At 46.2% G+C, this 24,135-nt stretch overlaps 1 protein-coding gene across 2 annotated transcripts in view; it reads left to right on the forward strand.

Moving 5' to 3' along the window:
• The first annotated feature begins 1,342 nt into the window (after positions 1 to 1,342).
• Positions 1,343 to 24,135, forward strand: part of PSTPIP1 (proline-serine-threonine phosphatase interacting protein 1) — a 99,791-nt gene continuing 76,998 nt past the window's right edge. For both annotated transcript variants that reach the window (XM_029066297.2, XM_029066298.2), the window contains exon 1: positions 1,343 to 2,041. In XM_029066297.2, the coding sequence (XP_028922130.1) occupies positions 2,009 to 2,041 (33 nt within the window). In that variant the 5' untranslated portion in view covers positions 1,343 to 2,008. The remainder of the gene's footprint in view (positions 2,042 to 24,135) is intronic.

Genomic DNA, 24,135 nt, shown 5'->3' on the forward strand with positions numbered 1-24,135 from the left:
ATACCACTGATTGATTAAGAGGAGTTGCAGATTCAACCAAAATTTCAGGCCACAGAGCAGAGGGTAAACACTTTTCAAAGCAACTTCCAAACCACTCCCCACCCACTCCCTGGAGAAGAAGCGTGGCTCAGTGGCTAGAACACAGGCCTGGGAGTCAGAAGGACATGTATTCTAATCCTGGTTCCGCCACCTGTCTATTGTGTGACCTTGTTGTTTTGTGTCGCTTTACTTCTCTGTGCCTCAGTTCTCTCTTTTGTAAAAAATGGGGATTAAAACTATGAGCCCCATGTGGAACAGGGACTGTGTCCCACCCAATTACCTCGTATCTTCCCAGTGTTTAGAAGAGTGCCTGGCACATAGTAAGCACTTTAAAAATATAATTATTATTATTGTTATTTCTGATGTCCCCAGCAAATACTTGCAGCCTCCAAAGAGCAGCCCCCTTTTTATATTCATTCAATCGATGGTATTTATTGAGTGCTTACTATGGGCAGAGAAGTGTACTAAGTGCTAGGGAGAGGACAATACGGCGGGATTGGTAGACCCCTTTCCTGTTCACAATGAGTTTACAGTCTAGAGGGGCGGGGTTTTTATAGCCTGCAGTAACGTTGGGGTCTCAGGGGAGGAAAATGCCCTCTGTCCCTCCCCACAGTTCTGTCCCCAGTTCCTCTGCTTTGCGAAACACCCACGTTTCTCCTTCCCCAAACTACCCTACCCAGTCCGACCGGGAGCTTGGCTTTAGTTTTTACGGCGTCCAATCCGATTTGCTTGTAAAATAATAACAATCTTCATGTTTGCTATGTGCTTACTATGTACCAGGCATTGTTCTAAGCACTGGGGTGGATACAAGCAAATCGGGTTGGACACAGTCCCTGTCCCTCTTAGGGTTCACAGTCTTAATCTCCATTTTACAGATGAGGTGGCCGAGGCTCAGAGAAGTTAAGTGACTTGTGCAAGGCCACACAGCAGACAAGTGGTAGAAGCAGGATTAGAATCCAGGTCCTTCTGACTCCCAGGCCTGCCATCTACCCGCTAGGCCACGCTGCTTCTCCCAGCGGTCAGTACAGTGCCTGGCACATAATAAGCGCTTTACAAATATCATAATTATCATTATTATTTGGAGGATCTTCCCTCCTTCCCCGCTCCCTCTCAGCTGACTGGACTTTTGACCTGCAACACTGCTTCTTGGTACTGATCATTTTACTAAATCATCACATTTTCAAATTCCTTACATAGAGTTGTTATCAGCAAGGGCACAGGACAAGTCCTTGCTCACCACTAAGTTTTTCTCTTTGACTCTGCTGGTAGGGTTTTTCATGCAAACAGATGGCAGTTCAGGGTGGAGGAGGAAGGCGCTGCTTATTTCCCTGACTCAGTTAGGACCTGAAAGCATTCGGTTACAGAGTCTATCTCGGCAGCAATACTTCCTCTGTGTGTGTGTGTGTGTGTGTGTGTGTGTGTGTGTGTATTTCTGCTATTCAAACGTAACACCGTTGAGGGACGGGTTGCATAAATCTAATGGCCAAATCTCTCTAAGGTGAAAGCTTGTCTTTTTGTCCTTTTGCTTCATTCTATTTTGCTGGTTTGCTCATTTTGGGGAGAGTTGGTCTCTGGACAGGTTTTTGTGTGTGTGTGTTTTTTTTTTTTCCTGCCAGCAACTCACATACACAGACCGGGCAGGGCAGGGCAGGGACCCTTACATCATTTGACATCTCCGCTTCCTCATTTCAGTCTGACGGCTCGAGCCAAAAGGCAAAACAGGTTCAAACATTTTTCAAAGAACTTCAGTAGTTCACTCTGGACTTCGACAGACCTTGCGGGACTCTGGATTTCCTGCCCAGAGGAACGACGACGACAGACCGATTCACCAGCACCTTACTGAGTTGAGAAGTGAATCACTTCCAACTTTCTTCAGAGTGTAGCAAGAACAACGGCAGAGCTGAGGTCTGCTGCTCTCTATCTGTGGGAGAGACCTGTCGAAGGATTATAACATTTCTCCTCACCGAGAATGACCCAGCTGCAGTTCAAAGATGCCTTTTGGGTAAGTAAGGATTTGATCCTAACTTTATGAACATTCTGAGTTCTTTATTCGCAGTCTTTTCAGAAACAATGCGTTTGAAATAATCATTTTATGAAGATAGAGCGTCTCATCTTTCCTCTCCACCCCCAGTTTATTCTGCCTAAAATACTTTTTCATGATTTCCTTCCTCGACGAAATAAAGCTTGAAAACTGGGCTTCCCAATTTTAGACTAATGATTTGGCTTTTGTTACATGAAATCAATTCCTTCTCTTTCCGTTTTCTCACTTCTTACCTTGATTATTAATTGGCATCAAGGCGGCATGGGATATCATTTGAAAGAGGAAAAGAGTCTGGACTCAGTGTGCCAAGGAAAGTCCTTACTTTTGAATTCACTGCCAATGCCTCACGAAATTCTCCCTGGGCAATGACAACAGTGAAAACCTTCATTATTTATCCTGAAATAGGCATTTGGTACCATCCCCCTCGTGCAGATTTGCTCCGTTCCATTCTAGCTATAGTCACCTTTAGAAGTTGGAGATGAATTATTACTGTTGCTAATAATAATAATTGCTATCGATGATAATTCTAATAGAGAGTTTTGAGTGATAGGCCGACTCCTGTACTAAGCAGGTCCAAGTGGATAGAGCACGGGCCTGGGAGTCACAAGGACCTGGGTTCTAATCCTGGCTCGGACTCAAGTCTGCTGTGTCAACTCAGGCAAGTCACAACTTCCCTGTGCCTCAGTTACCTCATCTGGAAAATGGGGATTAAGACTGTGAGCCCCATGTGGGACGGGGACTGTGTTCAACCGGATTTGCTTGCATCCACTCAGCGCTTAGTACAGTGCCCGGCCCATAGTCACTTAACTTCTCTGTGCCTCAGTTCCCTCATCTGTAAAATGGGGATTAAGACTGTGAGCCCCACGTGGGACAACCTGCTTCCCCTGTGTCTACCCCAGCGCTTAGAACAGTGCTCGGCACATAGTAAGCGCTTAACAAATACCAACATTATTATTATAGTACGTGCTTAACAAATACGACAATTATTATTATTGCTGGGGTGAATACCAGGTAGTCAAGTCAGACCCAGTCCCTGTCCCACAAAGGGATCACTGTCCAACTAGGAAGGAGAATAGGTATTTTCCAGATGAGGAAATGGAGGCTCAGAAAAGTGAAGTGACTTGGCCAAGGTCGCGCATCAAGCGAGCCCTGGTTCTCCAACTCCCAGGCCCGTACTCTTTCTTCTAGGCCACAGATGAAAAGGTTAGAGTGATGGATAGTATTGGCTGCAGCCAGCTCCCTCTCACTCTCTGACTCACTCTAAAATATCCCTGAGCTCTTTCCTCACTCTTCTTAGTGCTGGAGAATTGGACGGGAGGAGTGGGAATGACATTTATTGAACTCACACTGATTGCAATGTACTGTACTAAGCACTTGGGAAAATAGAGCAGAAGCACAAGATAGGTTTCTGTTGCTCAAAGAGTTTATAATGGGGGAACTAGTAAATCCGGTTCCTCAGTTGGTCGGGGGAAGACTCCTGGGGAGTTTGTATCGTCCTCTCCAAGGGCTTAGTACAGTGCTCTGCACAGAGTAAATGCTTAATAGATACCACTGATGATGAATCATCTCTATTTGTTGCTGAATTGTACTTTCCAAGTGCTTAGTACAGTGCTCTGCACACAGTAAGCACTCAATAAATTTGATTCAATGAATGAATGAAGTGATTATAAATTTCTTTGCCTTACTCTACCTGCATTGGAGCAGAACATCCCTCCTGAGCAGTGGGCTGATTTGCCAGTCAGTCAGTCAGTCAGTCAGTCAGTCAATCGTATTTACCGAGCACTCACTGTGTGCACAACACTGTATTAAGCACTTGGGAGAGTACAACATAACAATAGACACGCACATTCCCCGTCCACAACGAGCTTACTGTCCAGAGAGGGAGATGGGTATTAATAAAGGCAAACAAATTATCATTATAAACGTAGGTGCTGTGGGACTGGGAGAGGGGATGAATAAAAGAAGCAAGTCAGGGTGACACGAAAGGGAGTAAGATTTGGGGAGTGGGATGGTACCGCTGAAGTTCACGGCACCATGTTCACTGCTTTACCCCCATGTGGGACAGGGATTGTGTCTGATTGCATCTACCCCACCGCTTAGAACAGTGGTTGACCTATAGTGAGGGCTTAATAAATCTTATTATTATTATTAATATTATTATTACCCATCCATCTCTCCCACTCAGCGTCATAATAATAATTATGGTATTTGTTAAGCGCTTACTATGGGCCAGGCACTGTACTAAGCGCTGGCATGGATACGAGCAAATCAGGTTAGACGCAGTCCCTTGTCCCACGTGGGCTCACAGTCTCAATCTCCATTTTCCAGATGAGGCAACTGAGGCACAGAGAAGTAAAATGACTTAACCAAGGTCACAAAGCAGACAAGGGGTGGAGCCGGGATTAGGACCCAGGTCCTTCTGACTCCCAGGCCTGTGCTCTATCTACTGGGATTGTATTTCCAATGTCACAGGGGCATGAAAGTCTCAGGCCAGGGGATCTGCAGCAGTCTGGATTCAGTATTCTGTATCAAATGGAAAGGAAAGAGAGGGCAAACCTCTCTGTATCTAGAATGTCTATTTAGAACGTCTGCCTATCTAGAATTCTATCTATATTGAATGTGCCTGTTTATTGTTACGTTGTACTCTCCCCAGCTGGCATTTGTAAGCCACTGGCTTTGGTCACTGAGTATAAATACCATCGGCTATGGGGTCTGGTAGGAGGAAGAAATCACAGATTTCAAGACGAAGGGACTCACTCTCGCTCTCTCTCTCTCCCCTTTAATGTTATTAATTAAGCACTTCGTTATGTGTCAAGCAATGGTTTTTGTTGCTGTTGTATTTTCTTTTGATGACATTTGTTAAGCGCTCACTATGTGCCAACCACTGTACTAAAGCCCTGGGGTAAATTCAAGACAATTCAGTTAAACACAATCCATGTCCCAAATGGGGCTCACAGTCTTAATCTTCATTTTACAGATAAGGGAACTGAGGCACAGAGAAGTTGAGTGACTTGCCCAAAGTCACGCAGCTGACAAGTGGCAGAGCTGAGATTAGAATGGCTGTCCTTTGGGCTCTCAGGTCCACGCTCTAACCACTTGGCCATGCTGCTTCTTTCTTTCTGCCCTAGTGAACGTAATAGGTGGAATCCTTCACAGATTAAATTTTTCATCTCCCATTGTATAGTCTCCCAACAACTAAATCAGCACTATCAGAAGTAGTGCTTTTGAATATGCCGATTTACATACCCTACTATTTAAGCACTTATTCATTCATCGAACCAGTGTTTCAGTTTCTTCTTCCTTGTACCTGAAAATTATTATGTGTACCTCCCCCACTGGACCAAAAGCTCTTTGAAGGCAGGGACCATGTCTTTTACCTCAATGGTACCCTCTCAAGTACTTAATACAGTGCCCTGCACACAGTAGGTGCTCAGTAAATACTGCTGAGTGACTGAGTGGGGCAATCCCCCCAGGTTCATTCAGTGCAACATGAGGCTGGATGTTAGTCTTCTTAATCTGGGCCTCTGCCCCACCTTTCTTTAGGGTTCAAACCTCTGAGTGAATCGCAGCGAAACGCTCCGGGCCCGAGAGCCGTATCACTTGCAGAGGGTGGAGAGGTGGAGAGAGGGGTGGAGAGGCAGGGAGAGGAGGTGGATGACGGAGGTGAGAGCAGGAAGTCATGCTGGAGGGAAAATTTTGGCTAGAACTAGGGCGGTTGAAAAAAATCTCAGTGATAATCATCATCCAAGGGGGCTGGTCCTCGAACACTCTAGAGCATCAGACGAGGCCCGGGAGCATCCATCGATGGATCCATCAATCAGTGGTATTTGTTGAGCGCATTCTGTGTGCAGAGGACTGTACTAAGTACTTTGGAGAATACAATATAACTGAGGTTTTTTTATGCTACTCATTAAGTGCTTATTATATGCCAGGCACGGTTCTAAGCCCTGGGATAGATACAAGGTAATCAGGTTGGGCACAGCCCATGACCCACAAGGGGCTCACAGTCTTAATCCCCATTTAACAGTTGAGGGAACTGAGGCACAGAGAAGTAAAGTGACTCGTCCAAGGTGGTACAGCAGACAAGTGGCAGAGTTTAGAAGCCAGGTCCTTCTGACTCTCAGGCCCGGGCTTTATCCACTACGCACACTGCTTCTTGATAGACGCAGTCCCCGCCTACAACAAACTTTCAGTGTAAAAGCATGCCATCCCCCTGCTGACCTGCTTCTTCCTGGTTCTGACCAAGGCCATGGACCCCCAAACTGTAGTGGATAGAGCACCGGCCTGGAAGTCAGAAGGTCATGGGTTCTAATCCCAGCTCCGCCATTTGTCTGCTGTGTAGACTTGGGCAAGTCACTTCACTTCTCTGGGCCTCAGTTACCTCATCTGTAAAATGGGGATTAAGACTGAGAGCTCCATGCAGGACAGGGACTGCATCCAACCCGATTTGCTTGTTTCCACCCCAGCGCTTAGTACAATGTAATACAATATTATTACATAGTACAATATTAATACATAGTAATTGCTTAGCAGATACCACCTTTATTATTATTATTATTATTATCATCATCAAAGATGGCCATGCTGGTCCAGGCTGCTTCCCCACTCATCCTCTCTCTTTGTTTCTCCGGGTCTCTTCCAACTGCTGTAAACCTTCTGCGCAGAGGAACTCTGGGTCGATACCACGCACTAGCGAAAAGTTACAGAGGAAAAAAAAAGAACCAAGAAATCCTAGGGGAGGCATTACAATATTTTCACCTGAAAATAGCCCGGAGCAATAGTCTACATGGCCATGTATAAATTACTTGCAAATGTAATGCCCTCCTGGCTCAAAACAGCTAAATCTGGCCCTTGGGGAATCCTACTGACAACCAGTAGGCTAATGGTCAGGGAACAAAAAAAGAAGAGGCCTGAATTCTATTCTGACTTTCGCAAATTGAGATGGGCTTTAGCACTCTCGACATCCTCTCGGTCCCCAGGGTGCTTGAAACTGAGCAAAACCAGTCCTACAGAGAGAATGTGCCTTCCTACTTCTGCTTGTGGTTTCCCGGGGGCTCGTCAACTCTGGAGTTGCAACTCAAGTACGGCCATTAGCGGCAGTGAAGCAACAGCCGCTGACTGATTTGCTGAAGTGCAGCAAGAACGGAGAGAGAAATGGAGTGAATGTCACAGTACTCCTCTACATATTCTTATTCTCTGTCACTTCCTTCACCTGTAATGAATGTAGTTCAACATCTGTCACCGCCCCTAGACTGTTGGGTGGGAATCATGGGCTACTTCTTCTAGTGTACTCTCCCAAAAGCTTAGTACAGTACTCTGCACACGGTAAGCACTCAGTAAATACTAAGGATTGATTAATTAAATGATAAAGAAGGCTCATTTGGAGCAAAGACCCCTATGCATCGTGAGAGATGGTGGGGGCATGTTGTGAACTTTTTAAATATCGTCAGCAGACACCAACGAAAGGACAGGAGGAACAGATGCTTAGTGGGTCAGGGGCAGCAGGCCGGGGATTGAGCTGTCCGTCTGTCAGTCGTGTTTGGATATTATCAGGATATACATTAATGCATTTAGTTACTTATGGCTTTTCTTTGGCCCTTTATTACGTGCCAGGGAAGGCACTGTGCTAACTGCTGGGATGACTATGAATTAAACAGTTCAGATAAGGTCCCCGACCATTATGAGGCTCACAGTTTAGGTCTAAGGTAGTACATAATCCGCTCCCTCGGCTTCACCTACCACCATTCATTCATTCATTCATTCACTCATTCATTCAATCGTATTTATTGGGTGCTTACCGTATGTTAAGCACTGTACTAAGCACTTGGGAAAGTACATTACAACAGTAAATGGTGACATTTCCTGCCCACAACGAGCTTACATTCGGGGGGCGAGGGGGAAAGTGAGAAAGACATCAATGCAAATAAATAAAATTACAGCAGTGCAGATGATTCCCAAATCTACTTTGCCAACCCCTACCTCTCTTCTCTGCAATTTGGTATTTCCCTTCGCCTTCAGGATGTCCCGCCGATGTGTCAAACTCAATATGTCCAAAACTGAACTCAACTTCCTTCCCCAAACCCACACCTCCTTCTGACGTGCCCATCTCTGTCTGCAAAACCACCATCCTCCCTGCCTTTATAAATCTGCAATCTTAACATTATTGACTCATATGATTCTTTTAACCTGCATAGTCAGTAACCAAATCATGTAGGCTTTATCTTCACAACATCTCCAAAATCCACCCCTTTCTCTTCATGCTGGTTCAAGATCTTGTCACTGTCCCATCTCAACTGCTGTTTCAGCCTTCTTTTGATTTCCATGTTTCCTGCCTCTCCCCTTTTCAGTCTATACTTCATTCTGCTGTCTATAACATTTTTCTAAACACATTTCTGAGCACATTTCCGTGCTCATCAAAAATCCCCAAAGGTTGCCCATCCATGCCCACATCAAACCAAAACTTCTCCTTACCATCAGTTTTTAAAGCCCTCACTCACCTCTCTCGTACCTACCTCTCCTAGCTCCTCTCCCTCTACAACGCAGCCCATATCAATACCTCCTCTAATACCAACCTTTAACTCTTTCGCTTTTGTCTCTCCCACACTCCCTCCGGTCTGGAACTCCCTTCCCCTTTACTCTGGCCACCTTCAAAGCCCCACTAAAATCACATCTCCTTCAGGAAGTCTTCCCTGACTAATCTCTTACTGCCTTTACCTCCATACTGCATCATATCTGCACTTGGGTCCTTACCCCCTCAAATTTTTGATACTCATACATTCTCTAGTCTCACTTTCATTCAATAGTATTTATTGAGCACTTACTATGTGCAGAGCACTGTACTAAGCGCTTGGAATGTACAAATCTAGTCTTGGCTCTGTCACACCTTCTCCATGACCTTGGGTAAGTCACTTCATTTCTCTGTGCCTCATTTCTCTCATCTGTAAAACAGGAATTAAATCCTACTCCCTCCTACTTAGACTGTGAGCTCCATATGGGACTGTATCTGACCCAATTACCTTGTATCTACCCCAGGGCTCGGTACAGTGTCTGGCACATAGCAAGCACCTAACACATACTACAAGTATTACTAGGTAGAGTCTTCCTGAAATTATTAATAATGACTGTATTTAGTTGTGCTCACTATGTGCCAAGCATTATCCTGTTTGTGGAGGTGGGGCTGGGGGGCAAGATGAGACAGCAGGCAAGTGATGGATCTGGGGTTAGAACCCAGGTGCTTCCAACTCTCAGGCCCGTGCTCTATCCACCAGGCAAAACTGCTTTCCTGGGCCATGCTGTTTCCCTTGCTCAGTTTTACTCAGCTACCTAACACGTCTCTGAATTGTACTTTCCAAGCGCTTAGTTCAGTGCTCTGCACACAGTATGCACTCAATAAATACAATTGAATGAATAATCAATCAATCAGTGGCATTTATTGATTAATATTTATTGATAAACAGAGATGTTTATCTCCATTCTCCAGTAGCCCAGTGAATCAGAAGAACACTAGATTCTAGACTGTGAGCTTCCTATGGGCAGGGAATGTGTCTACCAACTTTGTATTGTATTGTATTGAGATGTTCATCCCCTTGAATCTATTTATTGCTATTGTTCTTGTCTATCCGTCTCCCCCGATTAGACTGTAAGCCCATCATAGTGCAGGGACTATCTTTATCTGTTACCTATTTGTTTATTCCAAGTGCTTAGTACAGTGTTCTGCACATAGTAAGCGCTCAATAAATACTACTGAATGAATGAATTGTTGTATTGTACTCTCCCAAGTGCTTAGTACAGTGCTCTGCACACGGTAAGCACCCAATTAATGTGCTTTAATGAATGAATGTTATTCCATACTCTCCCAACCACTTTATACAGTGCTCTGCACACAGTAAGTGCTCAATAAATACCAATGATCGATCGATTAATTAGGTGGGAGTTCTGACTGTTACCCACTCTGCTCCACCTACCTCACCATCCTCCCTCTTGGTTTCCTATTTGATTGTGGCGTGGCTCCATCCTGTTTCTTCAAGATTCAGATGAGATTTCAGGAAAGGGTTACGAAACCCAGGTGTGGATCATCTAATCCCAGGACGGGCTTCACCCTACCTTTCACCAAACCCAAATTCTGCTGGGTGGGAAACAGAAGCAGTCAGAGGGACTCCCCCACAGAGCATCAAGCCCATCTGTCTGGGGAAGCAGAGCCGGCAGAGACTCTTACTTATCTCCTCGTTTGAAACTGCCGAGAAGCAGCCTGGCCTAAAGGATAGAGACTGGGAGTTCGAAGAAACTGGATTCTAATTCCGACTCTGCCACTTGTCTGCTGGGTGACCTTGGGCAAGTCAATTAATCTCTCTGGGCCTCTTTTACCTCATCTGTAAATTGGGGATTAAGACTGTGAGCCCCATGAGAGACGTGGACTGTATCCAATCTGATTATCTTGTATCTATCCCAGTGCTTAGTAGGGTTCCTAGCAAACAGTAAGCCCTAGAGGAATATCGTAAACAACAAACGTCTTGAACTTACTGCACGCTTATCCCGGCTCTGCCACTCGTCAGCTGTGTGACTGTGGGCAAGTCACTTCACTTCTCTGTGCCTCAGTTACCTCATCTGTAAAATGGGGATTAACTGTGAGCCTCACGTGGGATGGCCTGATTATCCTGTATCTCCCCCAGTGCTTAGAACAGTGCTCTGCACATAGTAAGCGCTTAACAAATACCAACATTATTATACTTGGCCAGTTCCCTTTAAATCTGCTGCTTCTTCAATCCCAACTCCTCTTCAGTGTCTCTCTAAACTGTGGCTTCTCCTACAGCGCTTCAGAAGCTGGAGGTCCAGCCACTCAGGGACCCCTCCAAAGAAGGATTCTTCAAGATCATTTTCTATCGCCACTTGTGGAAGCGGCTTTAGGAAAGGGAACCGAATTTGAGAGTGAAACCTTCTGAGGAAGTGACTGAAATGTGCACATACTATAAGGCTAGGTCTGGGGTGTTTAGTTTGGGAGGTTCATCCAATAGGCATTGGGAATGGTTTGGGAAAGAGCTGAAGGATAGCCTCCCTGCGAGAGGGATCCCGTAACAGTGGACTTTGCTTCCAGGGCTAAAATGTAGAGGTGTCCTTCGGTCTCCAGACAACACTAATGACAGCGAGAATACAGCCATGAATGTGAGAGTCATAGAGTGTGAGGGTTGTACCTTCCACACTCGTGGCCTAGTGGAAAGAGCACTGGCCTGGTAATCAGAGGATATGGGTTCTAATCCCGGCTCCGCCACATGTCTGCTGTGTGACCTTGGGCAAGTCACTTAGCTTCCCCGTACCTCAGTTATCTGTAAAATGGGGGTTAAGACTGAGCCCATGAGGGACAGGGACTTAGCCCAACCTGATTACCTTATATCTACCCCAGTGCTTAGAACAGTGCTCAGCACATAGTGAGAGCTCAACGATACCACAATTATGATTATTATTCAGTGCACGTTTTCTGATTACCGTTCAGGGTGATTGCTGCTCAGATGCCAATGGCTACGAGGGGAAAGATTTGTCCTGGTAGGGCATGGGCCCGAGGTGTCTTTGCAGTAGCGGGGATGGTTTGCATTGAGCCAATCGCATATTTTCATCAGGTCTCCTTCGGGCCAGTGACACACATCGCTAGACAGCTGGTAGGGTATCTGGGGTCAAGGAACCCCATACCTCTAAATTTCAACAGCAGCAGACACCTCGTTTCCTTACCCATTTTGTATGCCCATTATTGGGTGAGGGAAGCAGCGTGGCTCAGAGGAAAGAGCCTGGGCTTTGGAGTCAGAGGTCATGAGTTCGACTCCCGGCTCTGCCGCTTGTCAGCTGTGTGACTGTGGGCAAGTCACTTAACTTCTCTGTGCCTCAGTTACCTCATCTGTAAAATGGGGATTAAGTGTGAGCCTCACGTGGGACAACCTGATTACCCTGTATCTACCCCAGCGCTTAGAACAGTGCTCTGCGCATAGTAAGCACTTAACAAATACCAACATTATTATTATTATTACTCAGAAGTAGCCTCGTAAGGGTTGGAGAGTTTTCCTGTGAAAACCAGAGGAAGAGAGAAAAACAGAAGGGAAAGACAAAAGCAAAACCTCAACAACAGTGTGCACATTTGGCCTCCACACAGCTAGACAGACGAGAGCCTGGACACGCAAGAGCATCGAGCAACAGAGCCCAGCACCTGTGGTTCTTTCAGGGAGCAGGACAATATCACCAGATCAGAATCCTTGATCTTCTGTCTTCTTAATAATTATAGTATTTGTTAAGTACTTAATAGGAGCCAGGCACCGTACTAAGTGCTGGGGTAGATACAAGGTAATTGGGTTGGACACAGTTGCCATTCCACATTGAGCTCACAGTCTTAATCCCCATTTTTCAGATGAGGTAACTGAGGCACAGAGAAGTAAAGTGACCCTTCCAAGGTCACACAGCCAACTCATGGCGGCCACTTACCTTTTTTTTTTGTATTGAGGCAGTAGTTTTTCTCATCCAGTGCTTTTGCCATGAAAAGAACATAAAATTGTGTATTTAAGATTTTGATTTCTGGGATAGAAAAGGATACCAGATGCTGGTGATATTATAGTTGATTTTGGGTGATAAGCATTCATCTGAAACGTATTTATAGTTGACTTCAGAAACTATGAAATTCAACTTTGCTCTGTTTCCCATCTGAAATGTTCAGTTCAGCCCATGCAAAGGTTAGCGGCTGGAGACACGTCCTATTCTGGCTTTGGTTTTCTTTTCCTAATTTGATTTTTCTTCATCCAAATGCCATGCTTTCAGCCGTCATCTCCAGTTCTCATGAAATACATAAAGGCCATTTTGGGTCACTCGATTGGGCTGCATTTGTTAGTCATTTTCTCCTCGATAGTCTCTGCACCTGCTGTTCCTTTGGATCACACTATTTTGGCTGGAAATCTTCGTCCGATTTTGCTATTTCATTTCTATTGAATCTCCCGGACAAAGGAACAACTGATTTGTTGAGTTCTTGTAACAAATGAAACTGAAGTCACGCTGCCTGTAAAACCAAAGATGCTGGAACATTCTTGGCTTTTGATGCTGGGTTTATATCCTTAATAACCCGTTTATTTGTTCTTTCTGCATCAAGGGGATGGGATAAAGAAAATTGATAACCCAGTCCTGCTGGGTAAACCCCAATATGTGGTTGGGCCAATGAAAGCTTGAATGGTTTTTTTTTTGATTTACCTCTCTCTTGTTACTCAGTCATTCTACAGTAAACTTGGCAGTTCAATATAGAGGTAGTTTCATTGTTGGTAAATACACACGTTTTTGCTCCTGAGAACCCAGAGAAACTTGAAAGGACATTTATCTTTGAGCAGTAAAACATTCATTTGTAATTCCCTTCAATTTTCATTCAGTGAATTGTGGATGCAAAAATAAGAAAAATGGATCAAGTACAGAATTAATTCTTTGAAATTCATCTTCAGTGACTTCTTTCTGGCTGGCTCTTGTCAGACTATTATCCGAGTCTTAATTATTCATGCATGCGCCTCAATCTCTCCTAAGACATTGCAGTGATAAAAAATGGTTACCTGAAAAGTTCCCTTCAATTTACTTTTCCCTCCCAGTAGATTCCTATTAAATTGGGAGTGGATGTTTCTAGAATTATTATTATTATTATACTTACATTTGGATTTGCACCTTTTATTCACCCCATCCTCAGGCCTATAGTTCATATCTACAAATCCATAATTTATTTCTTCATATAACGTCTGTCCCCTCTCTAGACTGTAAGCACTGTGTGACCAGGGAATATATCTAACAACTCTGTTGTATTGTATTTCCCCAAGTGCTTAGTACAGTGCCCTGCACAAAGTAAGTGCTCAATAAATATGATCGATCGATCGATTAATTGTTTAGCACTTCCTATGAGCCAAATACTGTACTAAGCCTTGGGGTGGATTCAAGATAATCATTCAGGTTGAACCCACTTCCTGCCCCACAAGAGGTTCACAGTCTAAGTAGGAGGGAGTAGGATTTAACCCCTATTTTACACGATGAGGAAACTGAGGCAGGGGAGTTAAATGACTTGCTTAAGATCACCAACAGACAAGTGACAGAGCCGGGATCAGAACCCAAGTCCTCCTACTCTGAGGCCTGTGCTTTTGCCACTGGCCGTGCTACTTCACAAGAAGCCGCCGAGGCCGTGGCCAACGTTGGCGTATTTTGCCACCACTGTCACAGATCCCTTCTGCCTTTCCATGCTCCTGTCTCTCAAGAGGAGTGCATCTCCCAAATGCTCAGGCTGAACGCTTCCCACCGAATTCCTCTCTGAGAATGTGGTAGGCAGAAGCAAAAGTCCCGAGGCTGCTTGACAAGGTAGTCAGGGTGGCATGAGTTGTCCAGAGTGGTAGACGGGCAAATCCACCAAGGGGCCAACTAGACCCAGCATCACTTCAAAAGCTCCCGGCTCACCTAGGTTGATTTTTCACTAAGTATTTTCTCCATCAGGATAGTCTCCTTCCCCTCCTCCTGAATAACTATAAATGGTATTTAGTGAGGGCTTATTGGGTGCAGAACACTGTAGCGACCACTTGGGAGAGTACCATACAAGAGAGTTAGTAGACACGTTCCCTGCCCTCAAGAAGGTTTAATCAAGCATTCATTCAATCAAGAACATTTATTTATTTATTTTTATAGTATTTGTTAAGTGCTTACTATGTGCCAGGCCCTATCCTAAGTGCTGGGGTGGATAGGAGTTAATCAGGTTGAACACAATCCCTTGTCCCACATACCGCTCACAGCCTTAATCCCCCTTTTTCAGATGATGGAACTGAGGCACAGGGAGGTTAAGTGACTTGCCCAGGGTCACACAGAGCAGAGAAGTGGCAGAGTCAGGATTAGAACCCAGGTCCTTCTGGCTTCCAGGCCTATGCTCTGTCTACTAGGCCATGCTGTTTCTATTGATTGTCTACTATGTGCAGAGCACAATATAAGATAATTAGAAGATATGATCCCTGTCTTCAAGAAATTTAAATCTAGCAGGGAAAACACCAAATTAAGCTCCAGATTAGAGCTAGGAGGAAAAAAAAAAGATGTGTACATGAATTAGTGATTAATCCTAGGCGTTGTATATAAGGACTGTGGAAGGTAGAAAATACCCAAAGGTCTGAAAGGTGAAAGTAGATTTGGGAGTCATCCACATATAATAATCATTATGGTTTTAAAGCACTTACTTTGTGCCAAGCAATGTTCTAATAAACTGGGGTAGATACAAGATAAGCAGGTCGGACACGGGCCCTGCATCACGTGGAGCTCGCAGTCGAAGTAGGAGGGAGAACGGGTATCGAATCCTCAGTTTAAAGATGTGGAAACTGAGGTCCGGAGAAGTGAAGAAACTTGCCCAAGTTCACTCAGCAGACAAGTGCATGGCATAGGATAGAGCAGGCCTATGCGTCAGAAGGTCCTGGGTTCTAACCCCTGCTCTGTCAGGGAAAGTGAGTATTCTATCCTCATCGTACAGATAAGGAACCACACCTACAAAAAGGTGTGTCTAAGGTCTCCCTGCAGGCTGAAGGAAGGGCTGGGACTAGAACCTGGATCTCCTGACTGGGACCAGTCTCACAGTATCATGTTTAAACTAATGATTTCCAAGTTTTGGAGTCTTGCTTAGCGAGGTGTGGTTTTTAGAATTTACGTGATCTGAATGACATTATGACAAAAAACCGTCAAAACATCAGGATACCAAAATGACCCTGAATGGTTATGCAAGGGTAAATTTCCTCAGTGCTCATTACTGGTTTGGTTTCTTCCCTAAAGTCTCCTAGCTGCTGGGATTTCCCCCCATCCCCATTCCAAACCTCCTCAACAGCTCTGGGTACCTGGCAATAGCAGGGAATGGAGGGGTCTGATGTTGACTGGGTCCCCTCCAATAAGGCAGCCAACCTCCTTATGGCCTTCCCAGATTAAGCCCCATTATTCCTCATCTCCCACTCCCTTCTGTGTCACCCTAACTTGCTCCCTTTCCTCTTTCCCCTTCCCAGCCCCAAAGCACCTATGTACCTATCTATAATTTTATTCACTTGTACTGATGCCTGTCTCCCCAAATCTAGGCTGTGAGCTCGTTGTGGGCAAGGAATGTCACTGTTTATTGTTGTATTGTACTTTCCCAAGCTCTTAGTACAGTGGTCTGCACACAGTAAGCGCTCAAAAAATACGATTGATTGAATGAATGAATGGCCCAGGAGGGTGCACGGAAACCTGTAAGTGAACAGACAGGAAGTCTCTTCAAATCACCAAATTGAAACTTCGCTTTAAACAATAAAATGGTTTTGTTTAGTTTTTAAAAAGTGAAAGTAAATCTCACATGGTCTCTGAATGCATGTATTCAAGGTCGCAGGCACCCTAAAGTATGTCTTCTTCAATCCCCAGTACAGAAGGAAAACATTTTCTTTTCTTGGAGTTCAAAATACATCAGTTCACTCTCCATTTAGTCCTTCCAGAATCATCTTATTTGATCAAAACACTCCACTAGACCCAAGGGCTGGTGATTTAATGGGATCTCTTGCCACTGTGGAGAATGAAAGGGCGCTGCTGTGGAGAAGGAAAGGACGTTGCCGTAATTCACTGGAACACAATCAGGAAGTTTACATTCAATATTCTCAAAACCTGATGGGAGACCAGTCAATCCAAATATTTGACAAGCCTGGCAAATGCCAAGGACAACACATGGTGTGCAGAGTTTCAGGCAGGAGGAAAGCCATGAGAAAATGGACAGAAGTGAGAGAGCCAAGAACCACGTATAGGGAGACGGTTAACTTGACGGGAGTGAAGAGTCCAAGCTGGGGTGTGGTTGGAGAACAAAATGGATAAGTAAGTGAGAGAGAGCTGAGGGAACGAGTCTCTCCTTGGTGCAGAGAGGAACGGGCAAACACTGGAGGTTTTGGAGGGGAGGGGAAACATGTGCAAAATGACATTTTAGACAAATGAGCCACGCGGCTGAGTGTAGAATGGGTCGGACGGGGGAGATGCAGGAGGCAAGGTCACCAGAGAGGAGGCTGACACAATAATCGATTCAGGGTATGATGACCGTGTGGCTCAGCAAGTTGGCCATTTGTGGGGGAAGGCGGGGACAGATTCTGTAAATGTTGTGGTGAAAGATCTGACGGGACTTGGTGTCAGACTTGATATCAGCATTGAAAGAAAGGGAGGTGTCAAGGACAATGCCTAGGTTGTAGGCTTCAGAAATAGAGAAATGGTAGTGTGGTGACAAGTGAACTGAGCAACTTCTTTTTAAAAAAAAAAAAAAGATCCACGCAGCAGAATGATGCATGGACTGAAGAGCAGAGAGACTGAAAAGAGATTGACTAGTGCGGAGGCTGATACAGTAAACAAACCTGTATAGGACAACAAACCTGTATAGGACAAATGCCTCGGATCAAGGTTTTGCCTTTTGGACAGGAGGGGACAGATCCTGGAAATATCGTGGAGGGCGAATCAGTGAGATTTGGCAACAGACTGAAAATAGGGTTGCAAGAGAGGAATCGAGGATAATGCCAAAACTGTGGGCTTCAGAGGCAGCAGGGATGGTGGCATTGACAATTGTGATGGAAAAGTGAGGGGAGAAAGTTGAACCCTGACCTGGGCTGTAGAAGTTCGCAGAAGTGACACTAGAGTAATCAATCAATCAGGGTAATTATTGAGCACTTACTGTGGGCAGAGCACCTCAGGGATGTGATGGTTACAGGATAGGAAAAAGGACGCGCCAGACGAAGTTGCTCTCTCCTCAGCATTTTTACCCCAGTTGCTGCCAGCTGGGCTGTTCAAGTGGCTGAATGCTTGCCAAGGAGGCGATTGCTTGTGCCTCCGATACCCAAGAACCCAGGCACTGGCCCTGGGTCAGCAGCTAGGAGAATGGCCAGTCAAGAAAGCAGCATGGCCTAGTGGAAAGAGTGTGGATTTGGAAACCAGAGGACCCGGCTTCTCATCTTGGCTCTGCCGCTAACCTGCTTATGACCTTGGAAAAGTCACTTAGCTTCTCTGTGCCTCAGTCTCCCTATCTGGTGATACCTATTCTTCCTCCTCTTCAGACCCATGCGGGAAAGGGACTCTGTCCAACCTGTGTCTACATAATGGAGTGGGGAGGAGACTTCAGGGCCCGGATTGGAGAACTGGGGACTGTGGAGTCCCGACAGGCGAGTGGAAGTGCCAGGATTGGGGGTCTGTGGACAAGAAAGCAGCGTGGCCTAGTGGAAAGAACCTGGGCCTAGGAACGAAAGGACCTGAGCTCTAATCCCGGCTCCTCCACTTGTCTTCTGTGACACCTTGGGCAAATCACTTCACTTCTCTGGGCTTCAGACTAGCAGCGTGGTTTAGTGGAAAGAACCTGGGCTTGGGAGTCAGAGGTCATGAGTTTGAATCCCAGCTCTGCCACTTGTCAGCTGACTGTGGGCAAGTCACTTCACTGTGCCTCAGTTACCTCATCTGTAAAATGGGGACTACGACTGTGAGCCCCAAGTGGGACAACCTGATTACCCTGTATCTACCCCAGCGCTTAGAACAGTGCTCTGCACATAGTAAGCGCTTAACAAATACCAACATTATTATTGAGAAGCAGCGTGGCTCAGGGGAAAGAGCACGGACTTTGGAGTCAGAGGTCATGGGTTCGAGTCCCGGCTCTGCCACTTGTCAGCTGTGTGACTTTGGGCAAGTCACTTAACTTCTCGGTGCCTCAGTTACCTCATCTGTAAAATGGGGATTAAGACTGTGAGCCCCACGTGGGACAACCTGATTCCCCTGTGTCTACCCCAGCGCTTAGAACAGTGCTCGGCACATAGTAAGCGCTTAACGAATACCAACATTATTATTATTATCATCAGTAAAATGAGGATAAAGACTGGGAGCCCCATGTGGGACAGGGATTGTGACCAACATGATTTCCTTGTATCTGCCCTAGAGCTTAGCACAGTGCCTGGTACATAGTAAGCACTCTACAAATACCATAAAAAACCCCGCTGAGTATCTTGTATCTACCCCAGTGCTTAGTACAGTGCGTGGCATATAGTAAGCACTTACCAAATACCATTTTCATCATCATCAAGAAAAGTTCCAATCTGCAGACAAATATTTCCCTTAAACACTGGTTTCCTTCCAGTGGTGAGGGTTGGCTTTGTCTCTGGTTTTTCAGCGCTGGAGTTTGCAGGGCAGCTGTCAGTGGCTTCCTGGCTGTGTTGACACACTGCCCGCTCTTGAGTAACAGTAGGTGTCAACTAAAATTTCAGAGACCCTCCTGGATGGGGAAGTTGGTTGTCAGAGCCAGAAATTTCATGTCCAGGAAGACAGAACAAACCTATGTGTAGATCAGAATAACGGCTCATGACTCAGTGGATCACGGTCTTTTCGGTAAGCGATCTGGGTCAGGGAAGGCAGTCGAGCAGTCGGACTTCTTGGTGGCTTCCGGGGAGCTTGGGCCGCTAGCAGGGGCTGAGCGTTGGCTCCTCGGATAGGCTCAGCTGTGGGCAGTGATGGAGCAGCTTGGAAAGCAGGTTGGCCTAGCGGCTAGAGCACGGGCCTGGGAGTCAGAAGGATCTGGGTTCTAATCCTGGCTTCACCACTTGTCTGCTGTGTGACCTTGGACAAGTCACTTCACTTCTCTGTGCCTCAGTCATCTCATCTGTAAAATGGGGATTAAGACTATGAGCCCCACGTGGGACGGGGACTGTTGTCCAACCTGATTAGCTTGTATCTACCCCAGCGCTTAGAACAGTGCTTGACACGTAGTAAGTGCTTAACAAATACCATCATTATTATTATTACGGAGCTAAGGATGGGCTTATCTTCCGGACATCTGTGTGGCAGGCTCTCCCTGACTTGACTTGGATATTCTGTATGCACACTCACATACACAAAACTGAAATAACCCTGGTGTTGGTTAAGGGCCCCAGAGGATCCATGTTCCTGAGGATATTTATTTAATATTATATATTATTTGTCTCCCCTTCTAGACGGTAAACTTCTTGAGGGCACGGAGCACATCTATCACCTCTGTTGTACTGTACGTTCCCAAGAGCTTAGTACAGTGTTCTGCACACAGTAAGCACTCAATAAATACGAATGATTGATTGACTGGCACTCACTGCAGCCCCACAGCATTTATGTAAATACCCTTAAACTTCACTACTTCCTCTATCTGTAATTTATTTTAATGTCCATCTCCTGATGTGGACTGTAAGCCCCTTGTGGGGAGGGACCGTGTCGACCAACTCCACTACAGTGTACTTTCCCAAATGGTTCGACAAATGCCATTGACTGATTGAGCGCTGATGTGGGCTCTGTTGATGCAACAGCTCAATTCCTCCACTCAGCTGGCTTAAAGCCACGGACCCTCTAATTTTCTGGTCTCCTTCTAGGACTTCTCTTTCTAGAGTCTTCACAGCACTGTGGCACCCTCAGGCCGCATGCATACTCACATACACTCACACGGACCACCAGTCCCTGAAAGTTAAAGGGCTTGGGGAGAGATTGTTGCATGGTAACGGAATCCATCATCCATCCATCCGTCATTGGTATTGAGTGTTTACTATGTGCAGAGCACTATACTAACCGCTTGGGCTAGTTCAATGCGACAGAGTTGGCAAATACGTTCCCTGACTACAAGGAGTTTACGGGAAAGTTTACAGATGGAAAAAAAAACCTGATGCATTATCACTGTGGTATTCGTTGAGCATTGAGTCTGTGCCAAGCACTGCAGTAAGCACTGGGATTGATATACTGTAAGCAAATCAGGCGTACATCCTATCCCAAGTGGGGCTCACAGCCTAAGAGAATGTCCTCAGGGTTCCTGGACCTCCTCCAGAGACCTTGACTATCACCTGAAGGATGCCAGCTAAGAGAAAATCCACTGTCACGATGAGAGCAGTGGACGTGACTCCTCTATATTTTGGCACTTTGGGAGGCAGATTCTTTGGCCCAACATCCTGCAGCTTATTTGTCCTGACCCATATCAATCAGTCAATCAAGAGTACTTATTGAGCACTTACTGTGTGCCGAGTACTGTACTGAGAACTTGGGAGAGTACCACGCAGTTGGGGGACACGATCCCTCCCCTCAGGGGATGGAGAGGGAGACAGACATTGAAATAAATTACAGTTAGGGGAAATAGCAGAGTGTTAGTATATTTACATATCTGGAAACCTACACAGGGGAAATTGAGTGAGACTGATAGACCCCACATTTTGGAGTCTATGGCAACTACGGTTCCACCTGAGAGGCCAAATCCTCCACAGACTCAGAAGTACAAAGTGATCAGAGCCGAATATCCCCAAACGCTCCCTTCCAAGGATCTGAGACAGGACAGTGAATCAGTCGGTCTGTACCGGGTGCTGTCGAGATCACAACCTTGGGCGGGTTGGGGAGCTTCGAGTGTTAGGGGGACTGGGAGGAAGTTGAAGAGTTCAGAGTAGACTGAGCTAGTGCTTCAGACCCTTCTCTCTGAGCTCGGTTTCGCTCCCCTGACTGGCAGAGTAACTGTAGAAAGTGGCGGGGGTGGAGACCTACCCCGTCACCAGTGGCCTGATTCGGCCTCCCTCGGCTATGGGGATCCTGGAGAGAAAGTAGTAGCATTGAGAGGGGCCAAACCACACTACTTCCTGGCCTGGGCAGGGTTCCTGCCTTCACTTTTGTGGTTGTTGAAGTTGAAGGAACCGAAAGGTGGAGAATGAATTCCCCTTTTCAGTAGCAATCTAAGCCATTCATTTCCTGTTCTGCGTCTACTTGGCGGCAGAAAGGGGGAGAGGAAGAAGCACTGAGAAGAGAGAAAGAGGAAGGCTGCCAGGAAGAGGAAGGTGATGGTTGGGGGATGGGAGGGAAGTTGCTCAAGTGGCCAATCCTCCAGCAAAAGAACCAAAAAGAAAGAGAATTTCCAACTCTTCCCACTAGCACCAAACGCAGCTTTCTTCTATTGCCTGATAAGGATCTTTTTCTCCTGGATAACCTCGGTAGGGATCACTTCTCCTTGGCCCTATCATTTTTCCTTTTAGGGAGACCCTTGGCCTGCTTTTATACTGGTCAGTCTGGTTTTCGGGTTCTCTGCCCCCTGTTTGTTACTGACATGGCACTATGAGCCTCACGTGGGACAACCTGATTACCCTGTATCTACCCCAGCGCTTAGAACAGTGCTCTGCACATAGTAAGCGCTTAACAAATACCAACATTACTAGATGCCTTAACAAGAATAATAATAATAATTCATTCATTCAATCGTATTGATTGAGCGCTTACTGTGTGCAGAGCATTCATTCATTCAATTCATTCTACAGTAATTATTGAGCGCTTACTAGGTGCAGAGCACTGTACTAAGCGCTTGGAATGTACAATTCGGCATCAGATAGAGACAATCCCAGCCCAATAACGGGCTCACAGTCTAAACTGGGGAGACAGACAGCAAAGCAAAGCAGAACAAAACAAAACAAGACAACATCATCAAGATAATCAGACCCATGGAAGATATACACCTTGTTAACAAAATAAATAGGATAATAAATAATATATACAAATAAGCACAGTGCTGAGGGGAGGGGAAGGGGGAAGAGCAGAGGGCAAGGGGGAAGAGGCGGGGAGGAGGATCAGAGGGAAAGGGGGTATCAGTCTGGGAAGGCCTCCTGGAGGAGGTGAGCTCTCAGGAGGGCTTTGAAGAGGGGAAGAGAGTTAGTTGGGTGGATGTGAGGAGGGAGGGCATTCCAGGACAGTGATAGAATGTGGGCCAGGGGTCAATGGCAGGACAGGCGCAAATAGGGGACTTTGAGGAGGTGAGCGGCAGAGAAGTGGAATGTACGGGGTTGGCAGTAGAAAGAGAGAAGGGAGGTGAGGTAGGAGGGGGCCAGGTAATGGAGAGCTTTGAAGCTTAGAGTGAGGAGTTTTTGTTTCATGTGAAGGCTGATAGGCAACCACTGGAGGTTTTTGAGGAGGGGAGTGACATGCCCAGAGCGTTTCTGTAGGAAGATGATCCGGGCAACAGAATGAAGAATAGACTGGAGTGGGGAGAGACAGGAGGAAGGGAGATCAGAGAGGAAGCTGACGCAATAATCCAGTCGGGATATTATGAGAGTTTTTATCAGCACGATAGCAGTTTGGATGGAGGGCAAAGGGCGAATCTTGGCGATATTGTGAAGGTGAGACAGGCAGGTGTTGGTGACGGAGTAGATGTGTGGTGTAAATGAGAGAGCAGAGTCAAGGATGACACGAAGGTTGCTGGCCTGTGAGACGGGAAGGATGGTCGTGCCATCCACAGTGACGGGGAAGTCAGGGAGAGGACAGGGTTTGCGAGGGAAGAAAAGGAGCTTGGTTTTAGACATGTTGAGTTTTAGGTGGCGGGCAGACATCCAGGCGGAGACATCCTGGAGGCAGGAGGAGATACGAGCCTGGAGGGAAGGGGAGAGAACAGGGGAGGAGATGTAGATTTGGGTGTCATCTGTGAAGAGATGATAGTTGAATCCATGGGAGCGAATGAGTTCACCAAGGGAGTGTGTATAGATGGAGAAGAGAAGAGGGCCAAGAACTGACCCTTGAGGAACTCCTACAGTTAGTGGATGGGAGGGGGAGGAGGAGCCCACGAAGGAGGCCGAGAATGAACGACCGGAAAGGTAAGAGGAGAACCAGGAGAGGACGGAGTCCGTGAAGCCGAGGTGAGATAAAGTGTGGAGGAGAAAGGGATGGTCGACAGTGTCAAAGGCAGCTGAGAGGTTGAGGAGGACTAGGATAGAGTAGGAGCCATTGGATTTGGCAAGGAGGAGGTCATGGGTGACCTTTGAGAGGGCAGTTTCGGTGGAGTGGAGGGGACAGAAGCCAGATTGGAGGGGGTCCAGGAAAGAATTGGAGTTGAGGAATTCGAGGCAGCGAGTGTAGGTGACTCGTTCTAGGAGTTTGGAAAGGAAGGGTAGGAGGGAGATAGGATGATAACTGGAAGGGGCAGTGGGGTCAATAGAGGGGTTTTTTTAGGATGGGGAGACATGGTCATGTTTGAAGGCAGAGGGGAAGAAGCCGTTGGAGAGTGAATGGTTAAAGATCGAAGTTAAGGGGAGCACTGTACT

The sequence above is a fragment of the Ornithorhynchus anatinus genome, chromosome 5 (genome assembly GCF_004115215.2).
Source record: "Ornithorhynchus anatinus isolate Pmale09 chromosome 5, mOrnAna1.pri.v4, whole genome shotgun sequence".
Classification (NCBI taxonomy): Eukaryota; Metazoa; Chordata; class Mammalia; order Monotremata; family Ornithorhynchidae; genus Ornithorhynchus; species Ornithorhynchus anatinus.